At 38.5% G+C, this 25,024-nt stretch overlaps 1 protein-coding gene and 1 long non-coding RNA gene across 5 annotated transcripts; one reads left to right on the top strand and one right to left on the bottom strand.

The window, feature by feature from the left end:
• Positions 1–3,462: 3,462 nt before the first annotated feature.
• LOC110868886 lies at positions 3,463–6,756 on the top strand. 4 transcript variants are annotated; one of them, XR_002552855.2, is made up of 9 exons: positions 3,468–3,799; positions 3,889–3,952; positions 4,364–4,474; positions 4,762–4,832; positions 4,943–5,011; positions 5,139–5,237; positions 5,333–5,427; positions 5,531–6,253; positions 6,408–6,754. It is a non-coding gene; the product is annotated as an uncharacterized LOC110868886 (long non-coding RNA). The 4 variants fall into 4 exon arrangements; XR_002552854.2 differs by having other exon boundaries at positions 3,463–3,799; positions 4,364–4,832; positions 4,943–5,037; positions 6,408–6,756; XR_002552853.2 differs by having other exon boundaries at positions 3,465–3,799; positions 4,364–4,832.
• A 1,411-nt stretch (positions 6,757–8,167) lies between these two features.
• Positions 8,168–10,094, bottom strand: LOC110868887 (UDP-glycosyltransferase 76G1-like). The gene is made up of 2 exons (XM_022118152.2): positions 9,573–10,094; positions 8,168–9,162 (listed from the first exon to the last, which is right to left on the bottom strand). Exons 1-2 carry the CDS (start codon positions 10,066–10,068, stop codon positions 8,300–8,302), a joined length of 1,359 nt encoding a protein of 452 aa, XP_021973844.1. The 5' UTR covers positions 10,069–10,094; the 3' UTR covers positions 8,168–8,299.
• Between the last annotated feature and the right edge of the window lie 14,930 nt (positions 10,095–25,024).

The raw sequence follows: 25,024 nt of genomic DNA, 5'->3' as shown, positions 1-25,024 counted from the left end.
ATTTACGGTAGCCCCTGAATGTTGATTTTTCCACCGTAAAGCAGTGGGTGTGTGGCGTAAAGACTTTAAGGCTACCGTAAGTTACGGTGGTTACCGTAACTTACGGTGGCCTCTGCAGGATTTTCCAAGTTTGTCGTTTTCTAAAACGAAAACCTTCATAACTCTTAATCCGCTAGTCCGTTTGACCTACCGTTTCTTCCTACGTATTTGTAATTTGATTCTCCATCATATGGAGTTAAAATCCGACATCCGGCTTAATGAATTTTGAGACTTTTAAGCCTTCGGCTTAATACCTTTTTACAAAGTTTTGACCCATTCATGCATTTATTAAACAAATAAGTTTGTTTGACCCCTATTTCTCTTGAACCTATTAAATTCATTATTTTCTAACATATTAGGTTCAATTCACGGGTTTATATAGCTTCTTAAACCTATTTTCTCTCGTATGCTTATTTTGACCCGTTAAGGATATTTAAGCATATTTTATGCACGAATTGCTTTCATTCGTTTCTAGTTTCATATTTCCACATTTCTTATCAAATGATCTTCCACCACAACTATATTTGTGGTGGATTTAATGTGGTGATCTATATAATCCGAGTCTTACTCCTCGGATTGTTATTTTACGATAAGACCCACATAGAGTCGTTTGACCAAAGACCTACATCTATCTCCTTCTTATACTTATTGTAAGCATTCATTTAATCATAAAACTCATTTCCAAACAACCATTAAAGGCTGTTTGTTCAATTTAGCTTACAAGGGCGTTTTAGTCCATTTTACCTTTCATTTACGATGAAGGACCTTCGCTACTTATTTGCCCAAATTTGTACGTTAGGTATAATCATATTTATACGTACCTGGCTCGGGTCAACATTTTGACCCGTTTTAATACCTTGCGTCCGTAATATGCTAATTCATAGCATCGCTAATTCATAGCATCGCTAATTCATAGCATCGCTAATTCATAAACCATTTTATCCTGCGAATATAAGACTTGACAAGCATTTATTAGTCATCGTTTGTCAAATGGTATCAACTTTACCATTTGACCCGTTTGATCTAAACAACCAAACATTTTGCGCTTAACATAGACTTGTATTCATCCACCATTTCATTAATTTACTCTCTTTATTTGTTAGGCTTACTTATAAAGTAGCCATTCAAAAACTCGTTTTACCAATGTCATTTCATGACTAAATTACCATTTCGCCCTTTTTCACCATTATACATGGTTTTAATTGTTTTATTCGTTCCGACTCATTTCGTTTCATGTCGGACCCATATTTCAGGTATATTCCGTTGTCGTATTTATCACCTATAAAATAAATACGCATACTACAAATAGGTGTAAGCTTTACTTACCTCTCGTCCGATTATGCCCTTCCCGCGTACTTGATCCGTTTGACCCACTTCCTTTCCAAGCTTCCACCTAGCTTGTCAAGCGTCAAACTATCATATAATTTTCACAAGGAGGTTAGATTAGTCATTCAAGATCATGACCTTCACACCTTATGAATCTTTTTACTACTTTTCTTATTAAACCCTATCATAGGTCGGTTTGACTTTTTAAAAGTCAAATCACCAATTGACACATATGAATGCACTATCAAGTTCACATGACTCAATTAGAAACATTATCAATATTTAGTGAGCGTCCTCTTTTGAGACGCCGAATTAGCTAACATGTCATCCATTTCATACCTCAAGTAATAACAAATCAACATATAATTTCAGTTATTATAAGCGTGTATACACTTTGGCCATCATAATCATGACTTTAACTCTTATGTCAAGACCCACTTCTAATCACTTATGAACTCTTAACAAAATCCCTAATTTGTTCAAGTAGTTCATTCATACGAGTTTGTATGATGTTTATAAACACCAATACAACATCAATTTCGTCAAATCATCAAAACCCACTTAGCTCATACTTGATTAATTGACTAATCACTAGTTTATGGCACAATTCTACAAGTTTTGCATCTAGGGGTTGTTCCTAGACTTATTTCCACATCTATATCACTATAACATTCAACATTCATACAAGAATTTCGTACATGCATGTTTATCACGAATTCAAAATATCACCAAACATCAAATTTCAACATACCTTGTGATCCTCTAAGCTTGGTGATCATGATTTTATTAAAAGCCCCAATTTCCCGGCTCGATTTCTCTTTGATTTTGTTGAACTTTGAGTGTTTAGGGTTCTTGAAGAGAACCCCTTCTCTTCTCCTGATGATATACGACCAAACACACATTCATGTGTGTGTTTTGGTGTTTATTTCTTTTAATTAGACACAATCTTTCATATTTGCCCCCTTTAGTCCCTTTAGTTTCAAAGGTTGTTAAAAGGGTTACCAATTTCAAGTTTCATTATTATTTTAACAACACTCATTTAACTAGGTTGATATTCCTAGTTACTTAGTGGGTTCGGGGAAGATATACCCCGTTTTTGTTTTAAGTCCCGTTAGCCCGTGCCTTCTATATACTTTGTTTTTCTCAAAGTATTTATCCTCATTTTGATTAACATCAAGTTTATTTATTTAAATCTTAATATTACCGGGTTAATTTTTTTTACCACTAGTGGTATTTTACCTGCCGTCACTATCAACGTGGTTTGATTACCAAACCCGTTTTTGGGGTGTTACATGTATCCACCATACCATTCATAATATAATTGCGGAACAAGAAATCCGAATGATTCGTAGCATGAACAACGCTCACTGATTGAGCATCCATTTCCCCTTCATCAACATGGGGAACAGTTACAATGGAGTAGCAAAGGCTATTCTTTATAAGTAACCACTCACTTTGTTCGCACACCAATGTGGGACAAATTATTTACCATCTTTGAGACTTTCATTTAAACACTCAAAACTTCCAACAATTATAACTCATGGAACTTGGAATCAACCTTGGATGTGTTAACTCTAGTGCTGATGAAATCCTGATGTAGTTGCTGAGTTCCTAACATTGGATACATTTGTAAGGGGCTGTACTTCCAATGGGATAATTTTTTAATGGATTTCTATGGTGTACGCATGTGGGACTCCAGTGTGGGGAATCTAAAGGTCATGCTGTGAAGGTGTTTGAAGGCTCGCTTTTGAATAAAGGATCCAAAACTCATGTGATCAAGGAAAACGATGATGCCTATCGATGATGATGAAAGGTAAATTTATATAACATAACTTATAAACCGTGCTTATGGTTTTTTTTAAACGGCAAATTTCTTTTATTTCCTACCGTCTATGGGACTTAAACCCAAAGACTCCCTCTCCCAAGGTGTTTAAAAGCTTTGTATTTGTCAATGGACCACCACCCCATTGGTAAACCATGCTTATGTTAACTTGAAATTTTATAGTCAAGTATTCACACCCATAAGGATATATATTTGAAACTCTTATAAATCACTACAAGAAACATAGGTCAATACCGGCGACATCTTTAGGGGCGACTTCGAAATTGTCGCCACTAAAAGCCTATCCGTGTCCAACTTTTGAGAATTACTCCCTGACCATTGATCTGAAAGCAATCCGACGGCCCAGCTTTTATCATCCCTTAAAGGTGAATAAAACATTTAGCGGGCAACCATTCTCCCATTTCCCCCCCAAATCGTTCACCTGCCTCCCCCAAACCCTACGACGCCACCACCACTAGAACAATCTGCAGTTAACCGGCCACCACCACCCTCCGGATACAGCTCGCCAACACCAGAACCTGCAGTCACCTCCTCGCTGCTCCACAGCCGCCGCTGCACCTGCAGGATTGTTTCATTTTTCTCTTTTTTACGGTGCTTGTTTTCATCTTTATTTGTTGATTGTTTATATCCTTTTGTTGTGCTTGTTTTCGTCACTGAACTGAGGATTGATTTTGTTATAGGTGTGGATTGTGTGCAATTGTAGGTATACGGTGGTTGGCTTGAGGTAGCACCGTCATATATTTGGTTAGTGCTTTTGCACTGTTGTAATTAGTTTTTTTTTAGTTTTGTTTTTATTTGGTTTTGGTTTATTGAATTAGGTTTTCAGGTAGGTTTTTGGGTATTTTATTTTGTTCCTGAATTTTATTTTTAGATGGTTCATGTATTTTTAAGGTGAATTATGAATTATTTTTAGTGCTTTATTTTGTTTTGGTTAGTGCCCTGTATTTTTTTTATTAGGTTGCTTTTAAGGTGAAGGTTTTTGTTTGCTCATGATGAATTATGTGTTTTGTTGTGTATTGAATCTGATTCGGGTTTCATTGTTTTGTATGGAGAATTGATGCCCTAGTTTACGACTTGCTTGTTTTTTTTTTGAAAATTAGGGTTTTATTTGTCTTTTTCATGAATTTATAATGGTTTATGGTGTGTATGAAATAGGTTGCAATGTTTCTGGTGATTCCACTATTTAAGATAGCAGAACTAGTTGACTTGTATTTTTCCGTCCCATGTGGCCTTGCAAGGTGGAGGCTGAGGTGGTGGTCGAGTGAGGTGAGGGATTACGTCGCTTAACCTGGTTACATGGCTTGACACTTGAGCTTTAATGGTTGACATGGATCTGCCATCTTAAAAAGTCGAACTATTTAACCTGGTTACATGGCTTGACAATTGAGCTTTAATGCTTTCGTCTTTTCAATTCGTCATCCATATACTTTTGTCAATACTTTTTGTGTATAAGCTGAACATGGGAGTCTCGGGTGCCATGATTGCACTCTCGATTTCTTCGTGGTTTCTTATGATCGGAGAATTTATATACATTTTTGGAGGATGGTGTCCAGATTCTTGGAAAGGATTCACAGTTGCTGCTTTTAAGGATCTTGTTCCTATCATAAAGCTCTCAATACCTCTGGTAAGTCTTTTGTGACGTACAGTAAATGTTATTTGATTGCAGCTATTTTTCAACAAATTTAATGTGGAATGCAGTTAAATAACATCTTGTTTAACCCTCTTTTTGTGTAGCTTGGAGCTATGGACCTATGGTACTATGCTGTTCTGATCTTACTTGCTGGATACATGCCAAACACTGAGGTAGCAATATCGGCATTCTCCATTTGGTATCAACACATGTTCTTGTATTAACATATATAGAAAAATGTGAATTATATTTGTATATTTGACTGATACACCTTATATTGTAACTTTAACATGTATGAAGTGTCCGGGTGGCGAATGAGTTAGGGCGAGGAAACGCGAAAGCAGTGAAGTTTTATCACCGGCAGTTGGTCACGGAATGGTCCAATAGATGACAGAGGAGGTATTTTCAAACAAATACTGTTATGAAGAACCTTAGGATTTTTTTTATCTCGTGATAGGTAATCATTATACATACGTGTGTCTGGTATTGTTCAGGTCTGTGAGCAGTGTCCTAATGTAAAATATGTAAGGGAATGGCCGAAGGGGACTTTATAACTGTGGATATAGAGAAAGGAATGCAAGATGCGGAGGTAAACGGTTAATTCATGGTTAAGATACTTTATTATTTTTATATATAAACTTGCTGGTTGTAATTGATTGGTAAAAATGGTTCTGATGATTTTGTCATGGCAGGAAGTGGTCTTTTATGAGGAAGGGTGAACCAATTATAGATGGTGAACCTGGAGATTTGAGGGTTAGTTTGTCATTATTGATGGCTTAATTATAGTCATGCAGTTCCGCATTCGTATAGCGCCACACGACAGGTTTAGGAGAGAAGGTAATAACCTTCACACAACTGCCACAATAACTTTGGTATCCCCCCTCTTTTCCTTTAGTGACTAATGCTACCCCTCACAATCATGACACGTCATTTAAGAAAGTAGATGATTTAAGCCATGTTTGTTTGCTTGATGTCTACTCTTATTATACAACGGATCAAAATGAGTCACTCTTGTGTAACTGCGAACTTAAAACGTGTCCAAATAGGCTGGTTTATTTTATTGCTGTCAAATGATGTCTTTTATTGTTGTCAAGGATAGTGAATTATTATCTTGAATCCATAGATGATTTGCAACCCTACTGATCAGGCTATATATGTGTTTATATTATTGACATGTACTTACACGACAACGGCGACTCTAAAATGGGCTTTAGCTTTTCTAGTCAACCACCCTGTGGTCTTAAAAATAGCCCAACAGGAGCTTGAAAACCATGATGGAAGAGATAGGAAAGTTGAAGAGTCAGACATGAACAACTTGGTCTATCTTCAAGCCATTATCAAAGAGACAATGCGTCTTTATCGAGCTGCACCACTTTCTGTTCCACATGAATCCACAGAAGACTGCATTGTAGGAGGTTTGAATGTGAAAATTATTGTTTAATTCTTTGTATACTTATGAATGTTTTGGTCCATAAATTAATTTTTTTTCCTGTTTTTTACATGGATCCACAGAAGACTGCATAACAGTAAATTAATTTTTTTTTCATGTTTTTTTACATGAATCCACAGAAGACACGCAAAGAGGAGATTGTGGTTGTATTCCATGGTGCAGCTTTGGTAGCTGTTGTTGAAGCTGCACGCAATGCAGGATACGATGAAGCTTTGGTAGCTCATTTGGCTTTAAAACCTAGCAAGGCATGTATCCGTTATATCCCGTTATTCCTTTTTGTGCTCAACAACACGCGGGTTGAAAGCACTAGTTACTACTGTTTTAATATGGTGATATAAACAAACCGCTATGTAATTTTTGGCGACATATGTAAATAGCAGTAAATTATTTTTTTAGGAAAAACTTCAAAAAAAAAGTGCATGTAATTATATGTAGGTAACAATGTAAATAGCAGTAAATTATTTTTTTTTTTTTTTTTTTTTACTTTTAGTGGCGACATATGTCGCCCCTAAAAGTCACAGATGTCGCCGCTAAAAGTCATTCACAATAGCGACGACACACCCTTTTTAGCGACGACAGGTGACCAATAGCGGCCGATCTATAGCGGCGACCCTTTAGCGACGACATGTCGCCGCTAAAAGGTAACAGCGGCGACAAAATGGACTTTTAGCGACGACACGTGTCGTCGCTAAAGGTGCCTGTTTCTTGTAGGGAATGGATAGAGTTAAAGAATTTCTATGAGATGTTTCTTTGACAAGAAATGTGGTTATGAGTTCATATTATAGATATCAGAATTTTTGGGACCTTAGTTTCGGTGTAACGATAATTTTTATAAAAATGAAAAGAATTTTGATGAAGTATATAAAAGGGTGTAACAAGGATACTAGAAATATAAAAAATTCAAACTTAGTTAACTTGTAGAATATATTTTATTTATAACCAAGGTCAAAAGAAAATATTTACGGGTACGATTCAAGCAAACGGGTATGTATATTTCGGGTAATTGAATCGGATATCACGTTATATCATACTTGTTTCATAACCGTGAAATTTTTTTAATTTAATTACGTACCTAGTCCCATACTCGAAGACGTGTCCCACTAGAGGTACCAAATGTTTCAGGTTTAGCTTTTGTCCGTTTAGGTTCATTTGCCATTTACATCTTACATCCTTTATTGGTTTATTTGGTAGAGTGGAGAAGAGTGACGGAGCTAGCCCATTAATTTAGAGGTATCTAAAAAAAAATTTACTGGCAATCATACAATAATAAAAAAACGATGATAAATAAAGTAAAACAAATACCTAATAGATTTGTTCTCTTCTTTTTTTTATAGCTTGAAATCTTTCAATCACCTTGTCATCTTTTAGATTATCAAAAGTTTCTTTTTCGATCACGAAAACCATAGCATTGTTCAAATATTATGGAACCCATTCGATTGCGTAAATCCGGTCAACGTGATCAGAACTGTGTGGGGCGATCAGAACAACGTGCAACTTTTCTCCAGCCTTGCAGCAGCGTCAGCGACCATCCGGTTCCTTTTCCAATTGCCGCATTTTTAATAAAAAATGGATATTTTATTGTTTTGGACTTTAGGACTTAGGTTAAGTTTATCAAATGCGTCTCCTTTCAATTAAACTATTCTTAATTTGGACTAACTATATCATTTGGGCTAATTAACAATAAAAGTTTGGGGTTATAAAATGTTTGGGCTTAAAAAGTTAGGGATTTTAATAAATTCAAGTATTCTATTTTTTTCCAGGGGCATCCTCGTATTTATTAAGAGGTATTCTTTGTATAAAACAAAAAAAATTACACTACGAAGACGGAGTTGAGCCGTAGCCCGTGCAACCCCTAACAACACTATAGTTCCGCCCCTGGTGGAGAACACAACATTATCAATATACAAACGTTTTAAATATGATACACGGATTAAAATTGGATACTTATGAACTATTATCATTATTTAAGAAATAATAATAACACCATTGTGAAATTTCTAAATACAGAAACTTAAAGTGAAGAAATATAGTCAACGAGTGTCTCCACTGATTCACTAGAAGCGCCACCTTTCATTACAGATTCATCGGCCTTTTGTTTTAAAACCTGTGCCCTTTCTCTAATCTCCTCCCCCTCTTCATCCACCAGTATTCTTCTAATGACACTTGCTATATCTTCTCTTTGCAACCCATTCTCTAAATACACCCCCACCCTTGAAACATCACTCATGTATCTAGCATCTAGCGGTTGATCACCCCAAAAAGATGAACAAATCATAGGAACACCTTCACAAATGCTCTCCATCGTTGAGTTCCATCCACTATGTGTCCAAAACACACCCGTTGCTTCATGAGCTAGTACTTCGTGCTGAGGAGCCCATTCCACAACTCGTCCCCTTTCACCTGGGAACCCTTCGGGCAATGATTCAAGCCATGTTGAATTCTTAACAAACCCCATTCGGACCACCCATAAAAAAGGTTGCTTGCTATAGACCAACCCATGAGCTATTTCCAAGAACTCTTTCTCCTCCACTTGACTAAGGCTACCAAAACTAACATACACTACAGACTTAGTTGGTTGCTGGTCTAACCAAGGAAAAATGGTTTGATCTTGTTCTTGTAAGCTGCTCGACGAAGCTTTAAAATACTTAGGGAATAGAATCAGGAAACGTGGTACGGGGAAGTCATCCGGAACCCTATCGAGCTCGGTTTCTTCGAGTTCTTTGAAGGAGTTCCAGATGATTCCTGACGATGCTTTTGTTTGTTTCACCATGTTACCAATCAACTCTGCGTAAAGGTCTTTAGTGCTCTTTATACCAATCTTTTTAACGTCTTTCACTTTTAGTAAAGGAAATTCCACCACTTGTTCTTCCGAATCTTAGAAACAATCAAAATTAGAAGCTAAAGTTCATGATCAAATAAGAAAAAAAAAGCGACTATTAATGAGCAAATCTTTTTGGACCTTTAGATAGTCCGGGATTTTGAAGAGTGTTCGTAGGAAGTTTTTAAGAACATAAGTGCTTCTATGTAGCCCATTAGTAGTACAAGCGAACTTTAACCAATATAACAAAGTCCACTCATAGTACAAGCGAACTTTAACCAATATAACAAAGTCCACTCATAGTACCCGCGGTCAAGCAAACTTTGTAAAGTCTGCTTGTATCAAGAGCGGATTTTGTCATATTTGGTTAAAGTCTGCTTGTATCATGAGCAGATAAACAACCTACACACTCTTCAAAACCCTAAACCACCAAAATGACCAAAAGTTCAATTATGAGCGCACTTACGGCTGTCGTCAAGTGTGAAGTAACCACGGGCATGAAGAAGGGGTATTGAAGAATAAACAATAGTACTATGCACGCTAGTTGTCCTCAAAACCAGCCTGGGGAGGTTAAGGCTATCGGCCACCGATTGTGTGAAGTGCCAAAGCGCATCTGTGATCAAACACGATACTGGCTCATCTTTTTCCGAAGCTAACAACAGTTTCAGTTCATGACGTAATGCATCTGCGTGGTCCTGTGTATGGATGAAATCCTGAGCAAAATCGGCCAACAAAAAGCGTCTTTTTTCAGGATCGTTGTCAAGGATGGATTTGAAAGTGAAGTGAGGATAATTAGAGATTTTGGGTGCGTTAAAGTTGGTGTGAAGGATGGTGATACTGAAGCCTTTAGAGTATAGTAGATTTGCAAGCTGAAACATAGGGTTTATGTGGCCTTGAAATGGCAATGGAAACATTATTATTCTCCGGTGCCGGCGAACGGTGGTCTCCGGTTGGTTCTCCATGGTGATTGGCAGATGTTTGTTGCATATCTGGTTGTAATATTCTTAATTTCTTATAGCAAAATATGGCTTCATTTGGTGTGTATTTTTTAAGTTGAGTGTAATTATCATGTACCACTTGATAATTATTTAGTGCTTTTAAAATTTATGATGATGACACCATACAAAAACATCTAAAACATAAAACCGAAAAATTATTGAAGAAACTTCTAAAAATCATGTACCACTTGATAATTATTTAGTGCTTTTAAAATTTATGATGATGACACTATACAAAAACATCTAAAATATAAAACCGGAAAATTATTAAAGAAACATCTGAAATATAGAACCGAAAAATTATTAAAGCGTTCCAAACACAAGAAAACATGTGGATTAATTAAATTATCTTTTAATGAATATAAATTGTAATGATGGATAAATGTCCATTTTGCCCATATATTAACAAAATATGCCCTGATATTTTATAATTATTGATAAACTAGAACGTAATACTATCTAGCGTAGCATATTCGATCAATTTGGCGCAAGAGACTCATCATGGCGCAGCAGATTCATATCAGAGGCATCGTAAATTAATAAAATTGATTTATTTTTAAAATTTATAAGCGATGGTCTAATTTGTCAATGATTTGCGGTATGTGTCCTCCTCTGATTGGTGGAAATTATTGAAAATTAACAATAAAAATAGTAAAACAATTATTTTAGTAAATTCAATTTTTTTTTGTTTTGTTAATTCCTTCAGTTAAAGGAATATTTTGGTGATTTTGTTTCTCGCCGCATCGTGTAGGTACCCCACTAGTATTTTATAAATGTTGGAGATATAATATTTCATATTTACATATTTCATATACGACTTATCATACAAACGGACATCTCATTAACGCCTCACAAACGTTTAGTTTACCATTCGGTTTAATTAAAAAGGGTAGGTGCACACCCCTGACCGCGGAGGGGATCCCCCCCTCCCAGTTCACCACCCGACAAGGATCCCTGGCAGCAAATACCCTCCCAACACTTGGGGTTCGAGAGAGGTGGGGTTGCCACGTCTCGAACCCGAGACCCTAACGATCCAGGTGTTGGAATATGGGTGTCGGTGACCAACTGAGCTATCCCAGTTGGTTTAATTAGAATTAACCCTAAAGTTGTAACCTATAATCCATAAGAATTTTGAAAATACACAACTAACTAGGTATGACAATGGAACATGATTATATAAGATGAGAACTGGTAATCCAAGTCTCAACTCTGAATGTAAAACAATGTCCAAATACCTGTTGTAGGAACCGTTCGCGTAAATAAATAAATGAAACAAATTTTATTAATTCGATTACAATACAGAAATAAGAAAGCTAAAATAACTAGTACGAATACAACTGAAATAAACAAAATACAAGAAAAGTGTAGAAGCAGAGTGGCTGGGGCACGTGTTCACACGCTTCCCTTAAAACAAATTCCGAGTCTCCCAGGAGTACTCGTTTTGTTTCCCAGGTTACAACAACCGAAGCAGCGTACTGCCGGAATAAGCCTACAACCCGAAGGCTACCTTGAAGTGAGCAGGAAGAAGATCAGAAAGTCGTAGAGAATTGTATGCATATGATGTTGTGTTACCGGTGTCCCTCTGTAGTGGTTGTAGTGGTGGAGATGTTGTATTTATACTACATCTTCATCGAAACGGTCAAAAGAATTAAAGGAGAGGTTTAAATGGCATTAAACGTCTCCAATGCAATTTAATACGTCATTTAATTCTCAGTCAAAGACCATTAACTCGTCAGTTTCGAAGCTGAACTGTAACTGCACTGTCATTCAATGCTGGAAGCTTCTGCGTGCGCGCGCGCAGGAGACACTGGTGCGCGCGCAGGTCTGCACGCTCATGTGCGGTGCGTCCAACTGGCTCACTGCCATGCGCGTATGCGCCACCATGACTTAGGACCATGTGCGCGTGCGCCACGTCACCTGTGAGCCTCTACGAGCACGCCACACAGTCGCGCCGTATTGGCTCACTCTGGTGCGCCGCGCACGCATAACAGGACCCATGCACCATGCGCAACCGCGCGCCTTCGTGCCACCTGTACTCGCGCGTCTAACCCGCACGCTACTTGGTCCCAGCAGCCCCTGTGATCAACCACGCGCACGTGGTCAAAAATACAAAGGCGGCTCTCAAGCGGCTGCGGCGATGCGAGCGTGCGAAGTGCAAAGTGCGTCATCAAAGCGCCACATTGCGCCTCATCGCCCACGCCATGTGCGCGTGTGCGAGTGCGAGTTAGGGTGCTCCGCACCCTTCGCGAGGACACTAGTGTGTGCTTCCATGAAACAATAAGGATGGAGAGTTCCACCTTAAATACCCTTTAGTTTCAGCATTGAATGTTCCAAACACCCAACTTTGAGCATCGATATCTCATTCATCTTAGCTCCGTTTTGGACGTGGTTTAGTTCGTTGCGAAGCTCTTGCAACATAGAACATAAACCCACAAATAAATACATAAAACCCGCTCATTTTATTATATTTACTTCTAGTCCAAAATAGGAAAAAAAATCATTTTCCTATATTTGTGAAAAATGCTATTTTCACGTATTTTTCCAACAATCCCCCACATGAAAAATGCTATTTTCATCAAATTTCCAACAATCCCCCACATGTATGGAAATGGATCTTTTCCTTACACTTTTTCAACGATAAACTTCGACAGTTGAGTATTGCAAGATAGGTAGGTTGTCACCTTTGAACCTTCTTTTGTGAAGCGCACTTAGCTTACTAGCGGTGTGTAGACGCGATGTCCTTGAACATACCCCCATTTGTGTAAACGACAATACACTTCACACAATACTCTCCCTGGTTTGGCCAACTCCTCATTGTCGTGTCCTATTATGGTCCTGGAACACTAGCCTGGTTCTGCGAGAGCTCTAGGATTTGCGCACCCCACAAATCCATTTGAAGCGACCCCATTTCTCTCTAACATAGGTGATTCCCATGAATCATTAAAAGCATCATGGTTATTTGATTTCCCGAAATCGTTAACCTTAATATTCTTAGCCTCACTTTATTCCGAATATATGAATTGTCCTAAAGATTCAAAACCGATTTTCGGCCCTTTTCTAAAAAAAAAGAGAAAAAATTCCATTGGATTTAAAACTTATTTTTCGGTAAATCAATTACGAAAATTTTTTCTAGAATCCCTAAAATTTGTTTGACGTCACTGATTGGAATGGACTAGGAAGTATATATAACTCCCTTTTATTTAGTTTGGGGTACTCCCCCACAATGACTCCGTGTTGGTAATATGATTAAGTTGTCCTATTGAACTTAGATCTTGGGATCTCCAGTCAACTAAGTTAGGTTTCCCTCATATTCCCATTTACCACGGGCTTTAGTCCCATTTCTCTTGACGACGTTTCTACTAACTCTCTGCTTAAGCCTTTTGTAAACGGGTCAGCAATGTTATCCTTTGATCTCACATAATCAATTGTGATAACACCCGTTGAGAGTAGTTGTCGTACGGTGTTATGTCTACGTCGCATATGCCTTGATCTGCCATTGTACATCAAGCTTTTAGCTCTACCAATCGCTGATTGGCTATCACAATGTATACATATTGCTGGCAAAGGCTTTGGCCATCTTGGAATATATTTCACGAATTGACGTAGCCATTCCGCCTCCTCGCCTGACTTATCCAAGGTGATAAATTCAGATTCCATTGTGGATCTTGCTATGACCATTTGCTTAGAAGACTTCCAAGCAACAGCAGCTCCTCCAAGTGTAAACACGTAACCACTTGTTGATTTGGAATCTTTATTATCCGATATCCAGTTTGCATCAGTGTATCCTTCGATCACTGCTAGTTGTCGGGTACAATGCAGTCCATAATCTCTTGTGTATCTTATGTATCTAAGCACCCTCGTGATAGCTTTCCAATGATTCACGCACGGATTGCTGGTGTATCTACTTAGCCTACTCACCGCGTAAGCCAAGTCGGGTCTAGTACATGTCATTAGATACATTAGACTGCCAATAATTCTTGAATACTCTAACTGAGCAACTCCATCTCCTTTATTTTTCTTGAGATGTTGGGAGGTATCAACTGGAGTTCGAGCTACACTTGTATCTCCCGAGTTGAATTTTTCAAGAATTTTATCCACATAGTGAGATTGACTTAACACAAGACCATCTTGGGTTCTTATGATCTTTACTCCAAGAATCACATCCGCTAAACCCATGTCTTTCATGTCAAATCTCGCTTTCAACATGCTTTTAGTAGCTTTGATAATTTTATCATTACTCCCAATGATAAGCATATCGTCTACATAAAGGCATAGAATCACATAACCTTCATTTGTGTCTTTGAAATAAGCACATTTGTCGCACTCATTTATTTTGAAACCATTGTCAATCATGACATGATCAAACTTTTGGTGCCATTGTTTCGGTGCTTGCTTCAAGCCATACAAAGACTTGACGAGTTTACATACTTTACCCTCTTGACCTGGGGCAGAGAAACCTTCATGTTGTTCCACGTAAATCTCTTCTTCTAAATCGCCATTTAGAAATGCGGTTTTAACATCCATTTGGTGAACTTCCAAATTTCTTAAAGCCGCTATAGCAAGAACCAATCTAATCGAGGTTATGCGCGTCACAGGCGAGTAGGTATCAATGTAATCTAGACCTTTGTCACACCCCTTATTTCCACGTGTCACCGGTGGGCCCGGTGGGGGAGTATCGTGACGTAGTTGATATCATCATAGTCAAACAACACAAATTATAATGCACAGCGGAAGCAAAAAGATAGATTTATTTCAACCAAACAAACTGTAATATCCAAGTATCACAATGTAGCTGAAATAGATCCACAGGCGGATCAAAATAAAAAAGAGAAACTGTTCAACAGATAAATGGCATCCAAGCTTGCGAGACTCTAACGATGCTAAGGAGTAGCCAGCCTATTACGTGTAGAACCTGCACTTAATCTTTTTGGGGAAAATACGTCAGTTTACACTGGTATTTACAATTTAACTGACTCATTTTGGAAATATTTAAAAATTTATTTGAATTCACATGGCACAAAACTTTTTATAACTTGAGATAATTAATCAAATTTAAACTTGTAAAAGAATTACATGTCTGTTATGCGTTCAGCCGCCCGGTTCATGCCGGGTTTAAGATTAATAGACACACCATATAGTATAAAACCGCGGCGGGAAACCAACGGATTATACCTTAATAAATATGGACACATTGCCGGGTGTACACCTACACCCGCGTGTCAAGGTCGTAGCCATTTCATGAATGATGCCAAGGATATCCGGGACATGGTCATTAAACTCCCAAAGGCGTAAAACAAACAAAACCAATTTTTAAACGGGTCACATTGATAATACCCAACTACAAATGAGTTAGGGTCAATTGCCCGACCAAGCGGTATTTTATATACCGTACCCCAAGCCCGCATAAGGGAAAATAAGTTAAAAGTATTTACCTGAGCAAGTATAAACCACAACAAGCAAGTGCATGTTTCTTTTACTGGATCTCCTATTCTGGAACGAAGGTTTATAATAACCTATTAGAATCCTAACGGGTTTTTTACTTAGCCTAAGCTTAGACGGTTTAGTTTCAAAGAATAATTATGGTTTAATCGCATGGAGGGTGAAAACCGGAATGGAATGTGATTTAGACCCAACAAGTTTGGAGACTTGTATAAGATGGGTAAACTAAACACATTCTCGATTTTGAGACAACGATGATATGGTTTGACCTGTTTCGGCTAATATGCGTAAATTAGTTACGTAAGCCGATCCGAACGCGAATGTGCGTAACGGGTAATCATATAACTCATATACAAGTTTCCTGAGATTATATGCACTAAATATGTTGGGATATCAGAAAGGTATCTCCTATTATGCCCAAAATAATTTTTAACTCAAATTATGCCTCATAAGGGCATTTTGGTCATTTAAAGGGTATAAAAGAGTTAAACTAGTAACCTGAGTTACTTATTAGATTAAATCAGTGAACATACTTAACTTACTATGTTATAACAGTAGGGTATCATTTTTATGTGAATTTTATAAGTTATAACCATCCTATGCACCGAAAGGGCATTTTGGTAATTCCACATAAGCCTAAAAGGTCAAAACTGGAAATCTAAGTTTGGAACTTTAGTTTACTGTTATAATGTAGAAATTTATTGAATATATCAGTAGGTATCAACCCTTATATATGTAAACTAGTTTTGATACATACTATATCGTAAAAATGCCTAAAAAAGCGATTTGGAGCCATTTCCGGGTTTTGAAAGAAAAGCTGATATTTTTATAATTTCAGAAGGCTCAAAATATTATATTTAACATAATAAATCAGTAGAAAAAGGTTTGAGGTCAAAAGAATTTATAAAACTCATTTTATAGCCTAAAAGGGCATAACCGGCAATAACCGAATTAGGCTTAGGACTCTAAGTTATGCTCAGCCTAAAAATAAATAAACTCTCTAAAAATCCCAAAATATTATTATATATCAGTGGGTATAAAGTTTGATATTAAAATTTGGGTTTAGATAGGCTATATGCTAATTATGCTATTTAATTACTAAGAAAGCTTCTAATTACGCTAATGAGCATAACTCTTAATCTAGACCTCAAACTGATGTCAAATTTTAGGTACAAGTTTATCATTCAGTAACTAAGATGTCTACCCTTTTATATTTTTAAAAATCACACTTTATGGATATTTGGGCATAATGGTCAACATGTGGCATTTAGCGGAAACTTGCATAATAATTAGACAACTAGTGAACCAAGCCGTATAATCACAGAGGGTTATACTAACATGTAACTAGGTCCAAAAGAAGCTCTAAGGCAATCCTAAACTTGACTAAAATGGGTCAGAACTGAAAGTCAAAGTGAAAGTCAAACTATGCGATTTTCGGTTCCAAACCAGGTCTAAACAGAAAATTGTCGAGTTGAACATGTTGGGACATGTTCTTACATTAGTTACCAAGTTATATTAATGATCAAACAGGTTGCATGTATCCTACATTGCTAATTATGAGTTAATTTGGAATAAAGCATTCTGTTGACTTTTTAAAGTAAGCTTTGACTCGACAATTATCATGGTTAGAGTGGGAATCTGGAAATACCCTTTTAAGGGTTTGTTACCCACATAATTACCTACTTATAAGTATTTTTAATTCGATATTTGACTGAGTAATTATTGACTAATCCCGAAGTCAAACCTTAATTACGATGGTTTGACTTTTGGCTAATTAACTAAGCTAAGCTTAATTATGAATGATTAGGATCACTTACAAAGGTCCTAAATAGGATTAGGGACTTAAGAGGAACTTGTTTGCTATCCAGAGAAGCTCCAAGAATGCTCCAAGTGAGTTGCAAATGAATGATTCAAATGTTGCAACCTTCACTCCTTTATATAGTGACCAAGGTGCCACAAGATCAAGCCATGATAGTCTAGGATAGTTACAAAATCATCCCAGGTGCCCCTATGTGGCTAAATACTGCCTAGCAAGTCCCTGCTTTCGAAAACCACTCATGAAAGGCGGTGCAACTGGCTGAACAGGCAGTTTTCCATTTTCTGCTGCCAGCGACAGCCTTACGGACCGTAAACCAAAGCTCTTGCGGTCCGTATGCTCCTCTTGCGGACCGTATGCTTGAACGGTTGCGGTCCATAACCGACCCTGGTCAGATACGCCCAGATATGCACCTTGGGGACCGTAAGCCTAGGGCCTTACGGTCCGTAACCGCTGACCAGAACCAAAAATTTTTATAAATTTCAAGCCTTGACCATGCAACTTCGTGGACTCCGAATTTTCATGCTTTTACTACAGTAGGAGGGTCCCTTGCTCAGCCTTTGCATGCTTTGCATGCCCTTACACTATTTGGCCTATTGTGTCAAGTTTTTGAAAGTGTTGGAACATAGGGACATGCATTCTTATTAAGTTTAAATTTCTTAAAACAAGAATCCAATCTTTCAAATGTTTACAACAATATTCTAGAAATCAAATTTTCCATATAAGATGGAATTTTTATTTATTTAAAACAACCGGCTAATAACAGATGTTTATCGAAATGATTCAAGGATCTTGGGATTTACAACTTGGGCCGCTCAGAGGTATTTTAATAACATGTCGCCCTTGGGTCGTTCAGAGGTATTTTTAATAACATGACGCCCTTTTTCAAATCCTACCATAAATCTTTATTCGATCCGGGTTTCCTGACACGTCTGTCCCACATGACACGTGTCTTTATTTTATTGGGTATGAATTTTCGAGGTGTTACAACCTTCCTTTTGTCTAAATCCTTTAATCACCAACCTAGCCTTGTACTTATCAATACTTCCATCAGTTTTCATCTTCCTTTTGAATATCCAACGATATCCAAGTGGTTTGCAACCAGGTGGAAGATCTATTAACTCCCAAGTATGATTTTGCAATATAGAATCTATTTCATTTCTTATTGCTTCTTTCCATTGAGGTCCTTCTGAAGAGGAAACCGCTTCGCGATATGTATTGGGCTCGCCCTCAACCATATAGCTAACGAAGTCTGGACCGAAGGATTTTTCAACCCTTGGCCTTTTGCTTCGCCTACGATCACTTTCTTCAACCTTAGGTCATTCATATGTCTTATCATGAACTACCTCATCAACTGTTGTAGATGAACTTTCACCTACTTCAAAATTAGGTGTTGATGACGTTGCATGTGTTTGTCTTCTCAAAGGAAACACATTTTCAAAGTAAGACACAACGTTAGGATTCACCTCCATGATAGTGTTTACGTATACTTCAGGATTCTTGGACTCATGTACAAGAAAGCGATGTGCACTACTTTGATGTGCATATCCAATAAATATGCAATCAACAGTTTTGGGTCCTATCATAAGAGCCTTAGGAGGTGGTACAATCACCTTTGCTAGGCACCCCCACACTTTCAAGTATTTGTATGAAGGTTTCTTCCTTTTCCATAACTCATATGGAGTTTCGTCTCTCTTTTTGAGTGGTATCTTGTTCAAAAGATAATTAGCCGAGAGAATGGCTTCCCCCCACATTTCCTGGCTCACCCCAAAACTTATCAACATGGTGTTCATCATTTCTTTCAATGTGCGGTTCTTTCGTTCCGCCACGCCATTTGATTATGGAGAGTAAGGAGGTGTACACTCATGTACAATGCCACTTTTTACGCATAAATCGGCAAAAGGTGCAACATATTCGCCTCCTCGATCGCTTCACAAAGCTTTTATCTTCTTTTGAAGTTGATTCTCAACTTCATTTTTATACAAGAAAAATTTAGTTATTGCTTCATCTTTACTCTTTAGTAAATATACATAGCAATATTTAGTACTATCGTCAATAAACGTGATGAGGTACTTATTTCCACCTCTTGTGGGTACCGCTTTTAAATCACAAATATCGGTGTGAATTAAATCAAGGGGTTCGGTTATTCGTTCAACCGATTTCGATGATGATCTTGTAAGTTTGGATTCAACGCATGTTTCACATTTATAATGTGAATCAATATGGAATGTTGGTATACAATTTAAATTGATTAAACGGCGTATTGAATTAAAATTAACGTGACCTAATCTACCATGCCATTTATTCGAATCAGAAAACTGAAGCATATAAGTAGAAGTAGTAGCAATTTTATTCATGTTCTTGACAGCCATTACATTCAATTTGAACATACCATTTTGGGCATAGCCCTTGCCTACATACATTCCTCATTTAGTTAGCACAAATTGATCGCTCTCAAAAACTAAACGAAATCCAAACTTGTTAAGCAACCATCCCGAGACTAGATTCTTGCGCAAGTCCGAGACATACAACACGTTGCTTAAAGTGAGCTCCTTCCCTGAAGTCCACTTCAAAATCACCGTTCCTTCACCCTTTATGTCCGCGGTGGCTGCCTTTCCCATGTACAGCTTCTCATCTCCCGCAAGCTCCTTGGAGGTGGTAAAGAGGTTCCTGTCTGGGCACACATGACGGGTCGCTCCCGTATCAACCCACCATCCTTTTGGAGTGTTGGTCACAGCATTGACCTCATCCAACATTGTAGTTTTGTCGGAAATCATTGCCACCAAAGGCATTCCTTTTGGATGAAGACGGAATGCCTTTGGTGGCAATGATTGTCACACCCCAACCGATGGCGGAATCATCGGGGCGCGGCACTGAGCGAAACAGATTGTCCAGAAGTTTCCACAACAACTATGATATAAATTCAGTTTAAATGACACGTCCCATACCGTGTCCCAAATAAATAAACAAGTTATCATAGAAAGCAACTAGGCAAATAATTCCGTTCCGACAACTCAGATTCAATTATTATTACAGACAATTGTTTATTATTTCCAGACTCCCTAGCCTCGATTTCATCACGACGCGCCTAAGCATCCTAGCAACTTAAGCACCTGTCACATACGTTAAAATAAAGTCAATACATGAAATGTAAAGGTGAGCATACAAGTTTGATATTAGCATATAGAGTTCGAATAGTTTACGCATAACCAGCACGTACACAGAGGAAAACGAAGCATGTTAATTATCGACATGGACCTATCGATACCAATGACTGCGGGTTGACCGTCCGAGACGGTTCGCAATACATGATTACCACCGTAATCCATGCAAGTAATTGTCCTTAACAACCCTCGTGTGAACGGGTGCTGAGTCCAAACTATAGTACTACGTCGTTAAGGCAGGTAGACAGCATTCCACGTGTAAACACAATCAACAAGCATTCATTAAGTCACGTAATACATGCATATTGGTTAGCGTTCAAATAGTTTGAGTAGTGTGATCATTTGTGTATTGATATAAACAACGTATGTAACACCCAAAAGTGCTAAAAGCAAAAAGGGATCGAGTATACTCACAGTGATTGATTATGGATTGAAGGGAGCGCTGAGAGTAAGATTAGCCTAAATAGTTTGATAGCATAACGATAAGTAACGTGGAAAATAAGGCAAGTGTGAATGGATCGAGTGGGCTGGTCGATCGAACGGCAGGTTCGATCGAACGGGCTGTTCGGTCGGCTGGTATGTCCGGTTGGACAGTCCTGTTCGATCGGCCGGTAGGCTCGATCGGCTGGTCCATTCGAGTGGATTGTTTCTTCCTCTGGTGTGTTTGTGTTTGAGGATTTGAACTTTTGAAGTTTTCGTTGCAGCATTTGAGAACACTGAAGTGTTCCTACCTTTCAAGTCGATCGATCGAACGGTTCGTTCGATCGGCTAGCTCACTAGATCGGCTAGGAACTTCAGAATTAGTCCTCAACTGAATGTCACTCGATCGAACGGCCTGTTCGATCGGCTGGCATTCCCTAACTACGAACGAGTTGTAAAATCGATCAAGTGTTGAAGAGTAGTATCGCATGATCCGAAGGGTAATGTTCTCCAAACGCAGTTCGATCGAACATCTCTTCCTCAATACTATGCTTCATGAAATTTTAAAAGTGTGGGACGATGTGCTAGCCGATCGGTTGGCCCGGTCGATCGGCTGGTATGTCTGATCGGCTGGGCTGTTCGAACAGCCTAGCCGTTCGGCCAGCATATCTGACCTGGTCGGCCTTTCGTCTAACACTTGGCTGTTTGGTTACTTGTCATTATATCGAGGTAGTTTGATAACGAGTTGAACTATAATACCTTCGTTCTTACTCGTCTCTCCGGCTCGGACAGGAATCACCCAAATCCGTCCGTTGAGCGGTTCGGAACATCGGCTTAGAGTTTAACCCATTGTCGGTGAACCTCGTAGGTAGAACCCGAATCTTGAACCATCCAACCATTGGAATGATCGGTGGGTTGGCTCAGGCTCCGTTTCTACCGGTTTGAAGGCATTGAGTGTAAAAGAGTTGAAAGAAAGTTGGGATTCCTTTTTTCAATCCTTCACAACTTGTGGATGTTTAGATCTTTGATAGATCTTAACTTGTTTATGTGGAAATCGGTTAGATCTAAGCTATTCATGGTTGAATGAGGCCAAAGTTTGATGTTCTTCAAGAACACCATGATGACATCACTCAAGAACACTTAGATCTTGGTGATTTCACGGTTAGAAATCGAGTTTCGAAAGATAGAAAGGTGTAGAATCATGCAATGATCAAAAACGTACAAGAATTAGAGTGAAAACTTACCGAAGTTGAGAGAAATCTGAGAAAAGGTGAAGAATAGGAGCTGCCCGGTCAGAACTTTCCAAAAGTGGAAATGAAGACAAGGACAACCCTATTTATAGGCTTCCAAAAGGGGAAAGTGGCAGCCGATCGGCCAGGAGCTCCGATCGAGTGGACTGCTCGATCGGCTGGCAAGATGCTAGCCGATCGGCTGGCCTGTTCGATCAGGATGCCTCCTGTTCGATCCGCGACACACTTTGAGTATTTTGCGACGATTTTCGACGTTTCGAGTTCGATGGGCGATGATACGAATACGATAGAGTTCCTAGTCAAATTACCTTCAGTCCCAATCTCTATATCTAACATACAATCTTCTATAAGTCACGTTTCGGTGTCGGTTTCGATTGAGTTCGATTGCTTTTCGAGTTTCGATTCGATTTTCGATTGATTCGCTTGAATTCCACACCAAACATATAAATAAACACGCACAAGTAACACGTAAGGCACACACACACGTATAACTATACCACAATTCGCATAATTCGAGTCTCGAGTTCGATGATGGTTAGATCGGTTTGATTACTGATTAGTTAATCTTTATCGCATTGTTACTTCCTATCATTCACAGTCGTAGATCGGTTCGCGTTAAACATTTGATTACTTCGATTCTTGCTGATTACAACACTTACTCCACATAATACAACTAAAACATAACATAGACTATCTACAGTCAAAGAAAGTCAAAGTTGACTTGGACTTTGACTTTGACTTTGACATTTGAAAACACGGGGTGTTACAATGATTTCCGACAAAACCGCAATGTTGGATGTGGTCAATGCTGTGACCAACACTCCAAAAGGATGGTGGGTTGATACGGGAGCAGAGGCACGTGTTCACACGCTTCCCTTAAAACAAATTCCGAGTCTCCCAGGAGTACTCGTTTTGTTTCCCAGGGTACAACAGCCGAAGCAGCGTACTGCCGGAATAAGCCTACAACCCGAAGGCTACCTTGAAGTGAGCAGGAAGAAGATCAGAAAGTTGTAGAGAATTGTATGCATATGTTGTTATGTTACTGGTGTCCCTCTGCAGTGGTGGAGATGTTGTATTTATACTACATCTTCATCGAAACGGTCAAAAGAATTAAAGGAGAGTTTTAAATTGCATTAAACGTCTTCAATGCTATTTAATACGTCATTTAATTCTCAGTCAAAGACCATTAACTCGTCAGTTTCGAAGCTGAACTGTAACTGCACTGTCATTCAATGTTGGAAGCTTCTGCGCGCGCGGGCGCAAGAGACACTGGTGCGCGCGCAGGTCTGCACGCTCATGCGCGGTGCGTCCAACTGGCTCACTGCCATGCGCGCATGCGCCACCATGACTTAGGACCATGCGCGCGTGCGCTACGTCACCTGTGAGCCTCTACGAGCACGCCACATAGTCGCGTCGTATTGGCTCACTCTGGTGTGTCGCGCACGCACAACAGGACCCATGCACCATGCGCAACCGTGCTCCTTCGTGCCACCTGTACTCGCGTGTTTAACCCGCACGCTACTTGGTCCCGGCAGCCCCTGTGATCAACCACGCGCACGTGGTCAAAAATTCAAAGGCGGCTCTCAAGCGGCTCGCGGCGATGCGAGCATGCGAAGTGCAAAGTGCGCCATCAAAGCGCCACAATGCGCCTCATCGCCCACGCCACGCGCGCGCGCGCGTGTGCGAGTGCGAGTGCGAGTTAGGGTGCTCCGCACCCTTCGCGAGGACACTAGTGTGTGCTTCTATGAAACAATAAGGATGGAGAGTTCCACCTTAAATACCCTTTAGTTTCAGCATTGAATGTTCCAAACACCCAACTTTGAGCATCGATATCTCATTCATCTTAGCTCCGTTTTGGACGTGGTTTAGTTCGTTGCGAAGCTCTTGAAACATAGAACATAAACCCACAAATAAATACATAAAACCCGCTCATTTTATTATATTTATTTCTAGTCCAAAATAGGAAAAAATCATTTTCCTATATTTGTGAAAAATGTTATTTTCACCTATTTTTCCAACACCTGTTGGTGCGTATTGAGTATTTCCCATCATGTATCAAGTATATATACCCGTTAATGTATTATGAATTATCTGTTGCATTCAATGTATTATAAATTATCTGTTGCATTCCCAAATACAATATTTTAGTCGTATGACTTTATTATTGAAAGATATTAGAAATACAAAGACTCAAAATCAATGATTAACGTAGAGGATCCTGTACATTAATCCAGAAGTGTGAGAAATGTATTAAAACACTATATATAACACTATATAACACCATATAAACACCGTATGACACTATGTAACACCATATAACACCATATAACACTATGTAACACTATATAACATTATATATCAAATATAACACTATATTTTGTCTGATAGCATGTCTATGATAGATGTATAGTGTTATATATTGTTATATAGTGTTATATAGTGTTATATGGTGTTACATAGTGTTATACGGTGTTTATATGGTGTTATATAGTGTTATGTATAGTGTTATAATACACTTCTCACGTACACTATCCCTACCCTGACTTTATTATTCAAAGATATTAGAAATATAAAGACTCGGTATCAATGAATTAATTAGTAGATTATTCTATTCACCGAACACCATATTTGTCTCATATCCGTAATTTTTTTAAATCTAATTGTGTACTGAATGTCATATACAAATTCATGTCCCATTAGCGATGCTGGATGTTTCATGTTTTGATTTTGTGCGTCGGGTTCTAATTCATTTGCCATCTAAATCTAGCATCCTTTATTTGGTAGAAAGGAGAACAAAATATTGTTAATCTAAAAACTTGTTAAATGTGATA

The sequence above is a fragment of the Helianthus annuus genome, chromosome 7 (genome assembly GCF_002127325.2).
Source record: "Helianthus annuus cultivar XRQ/B chromosome 7, HanXRQr2.0-SUNRISE, whole genome shotgun sequence".
Taxonomy (NCBI): Eukaryota; Viridiplantae; Streptophyta; class Magnoliopsida; order Asterales; family Asteraceae; genus Helianthus; species Helianthus annuus.
Note: the sequence above shows the minus strand (reverse complement) of the source record. Positions and strands in the feature narration are given on the sequence as shown.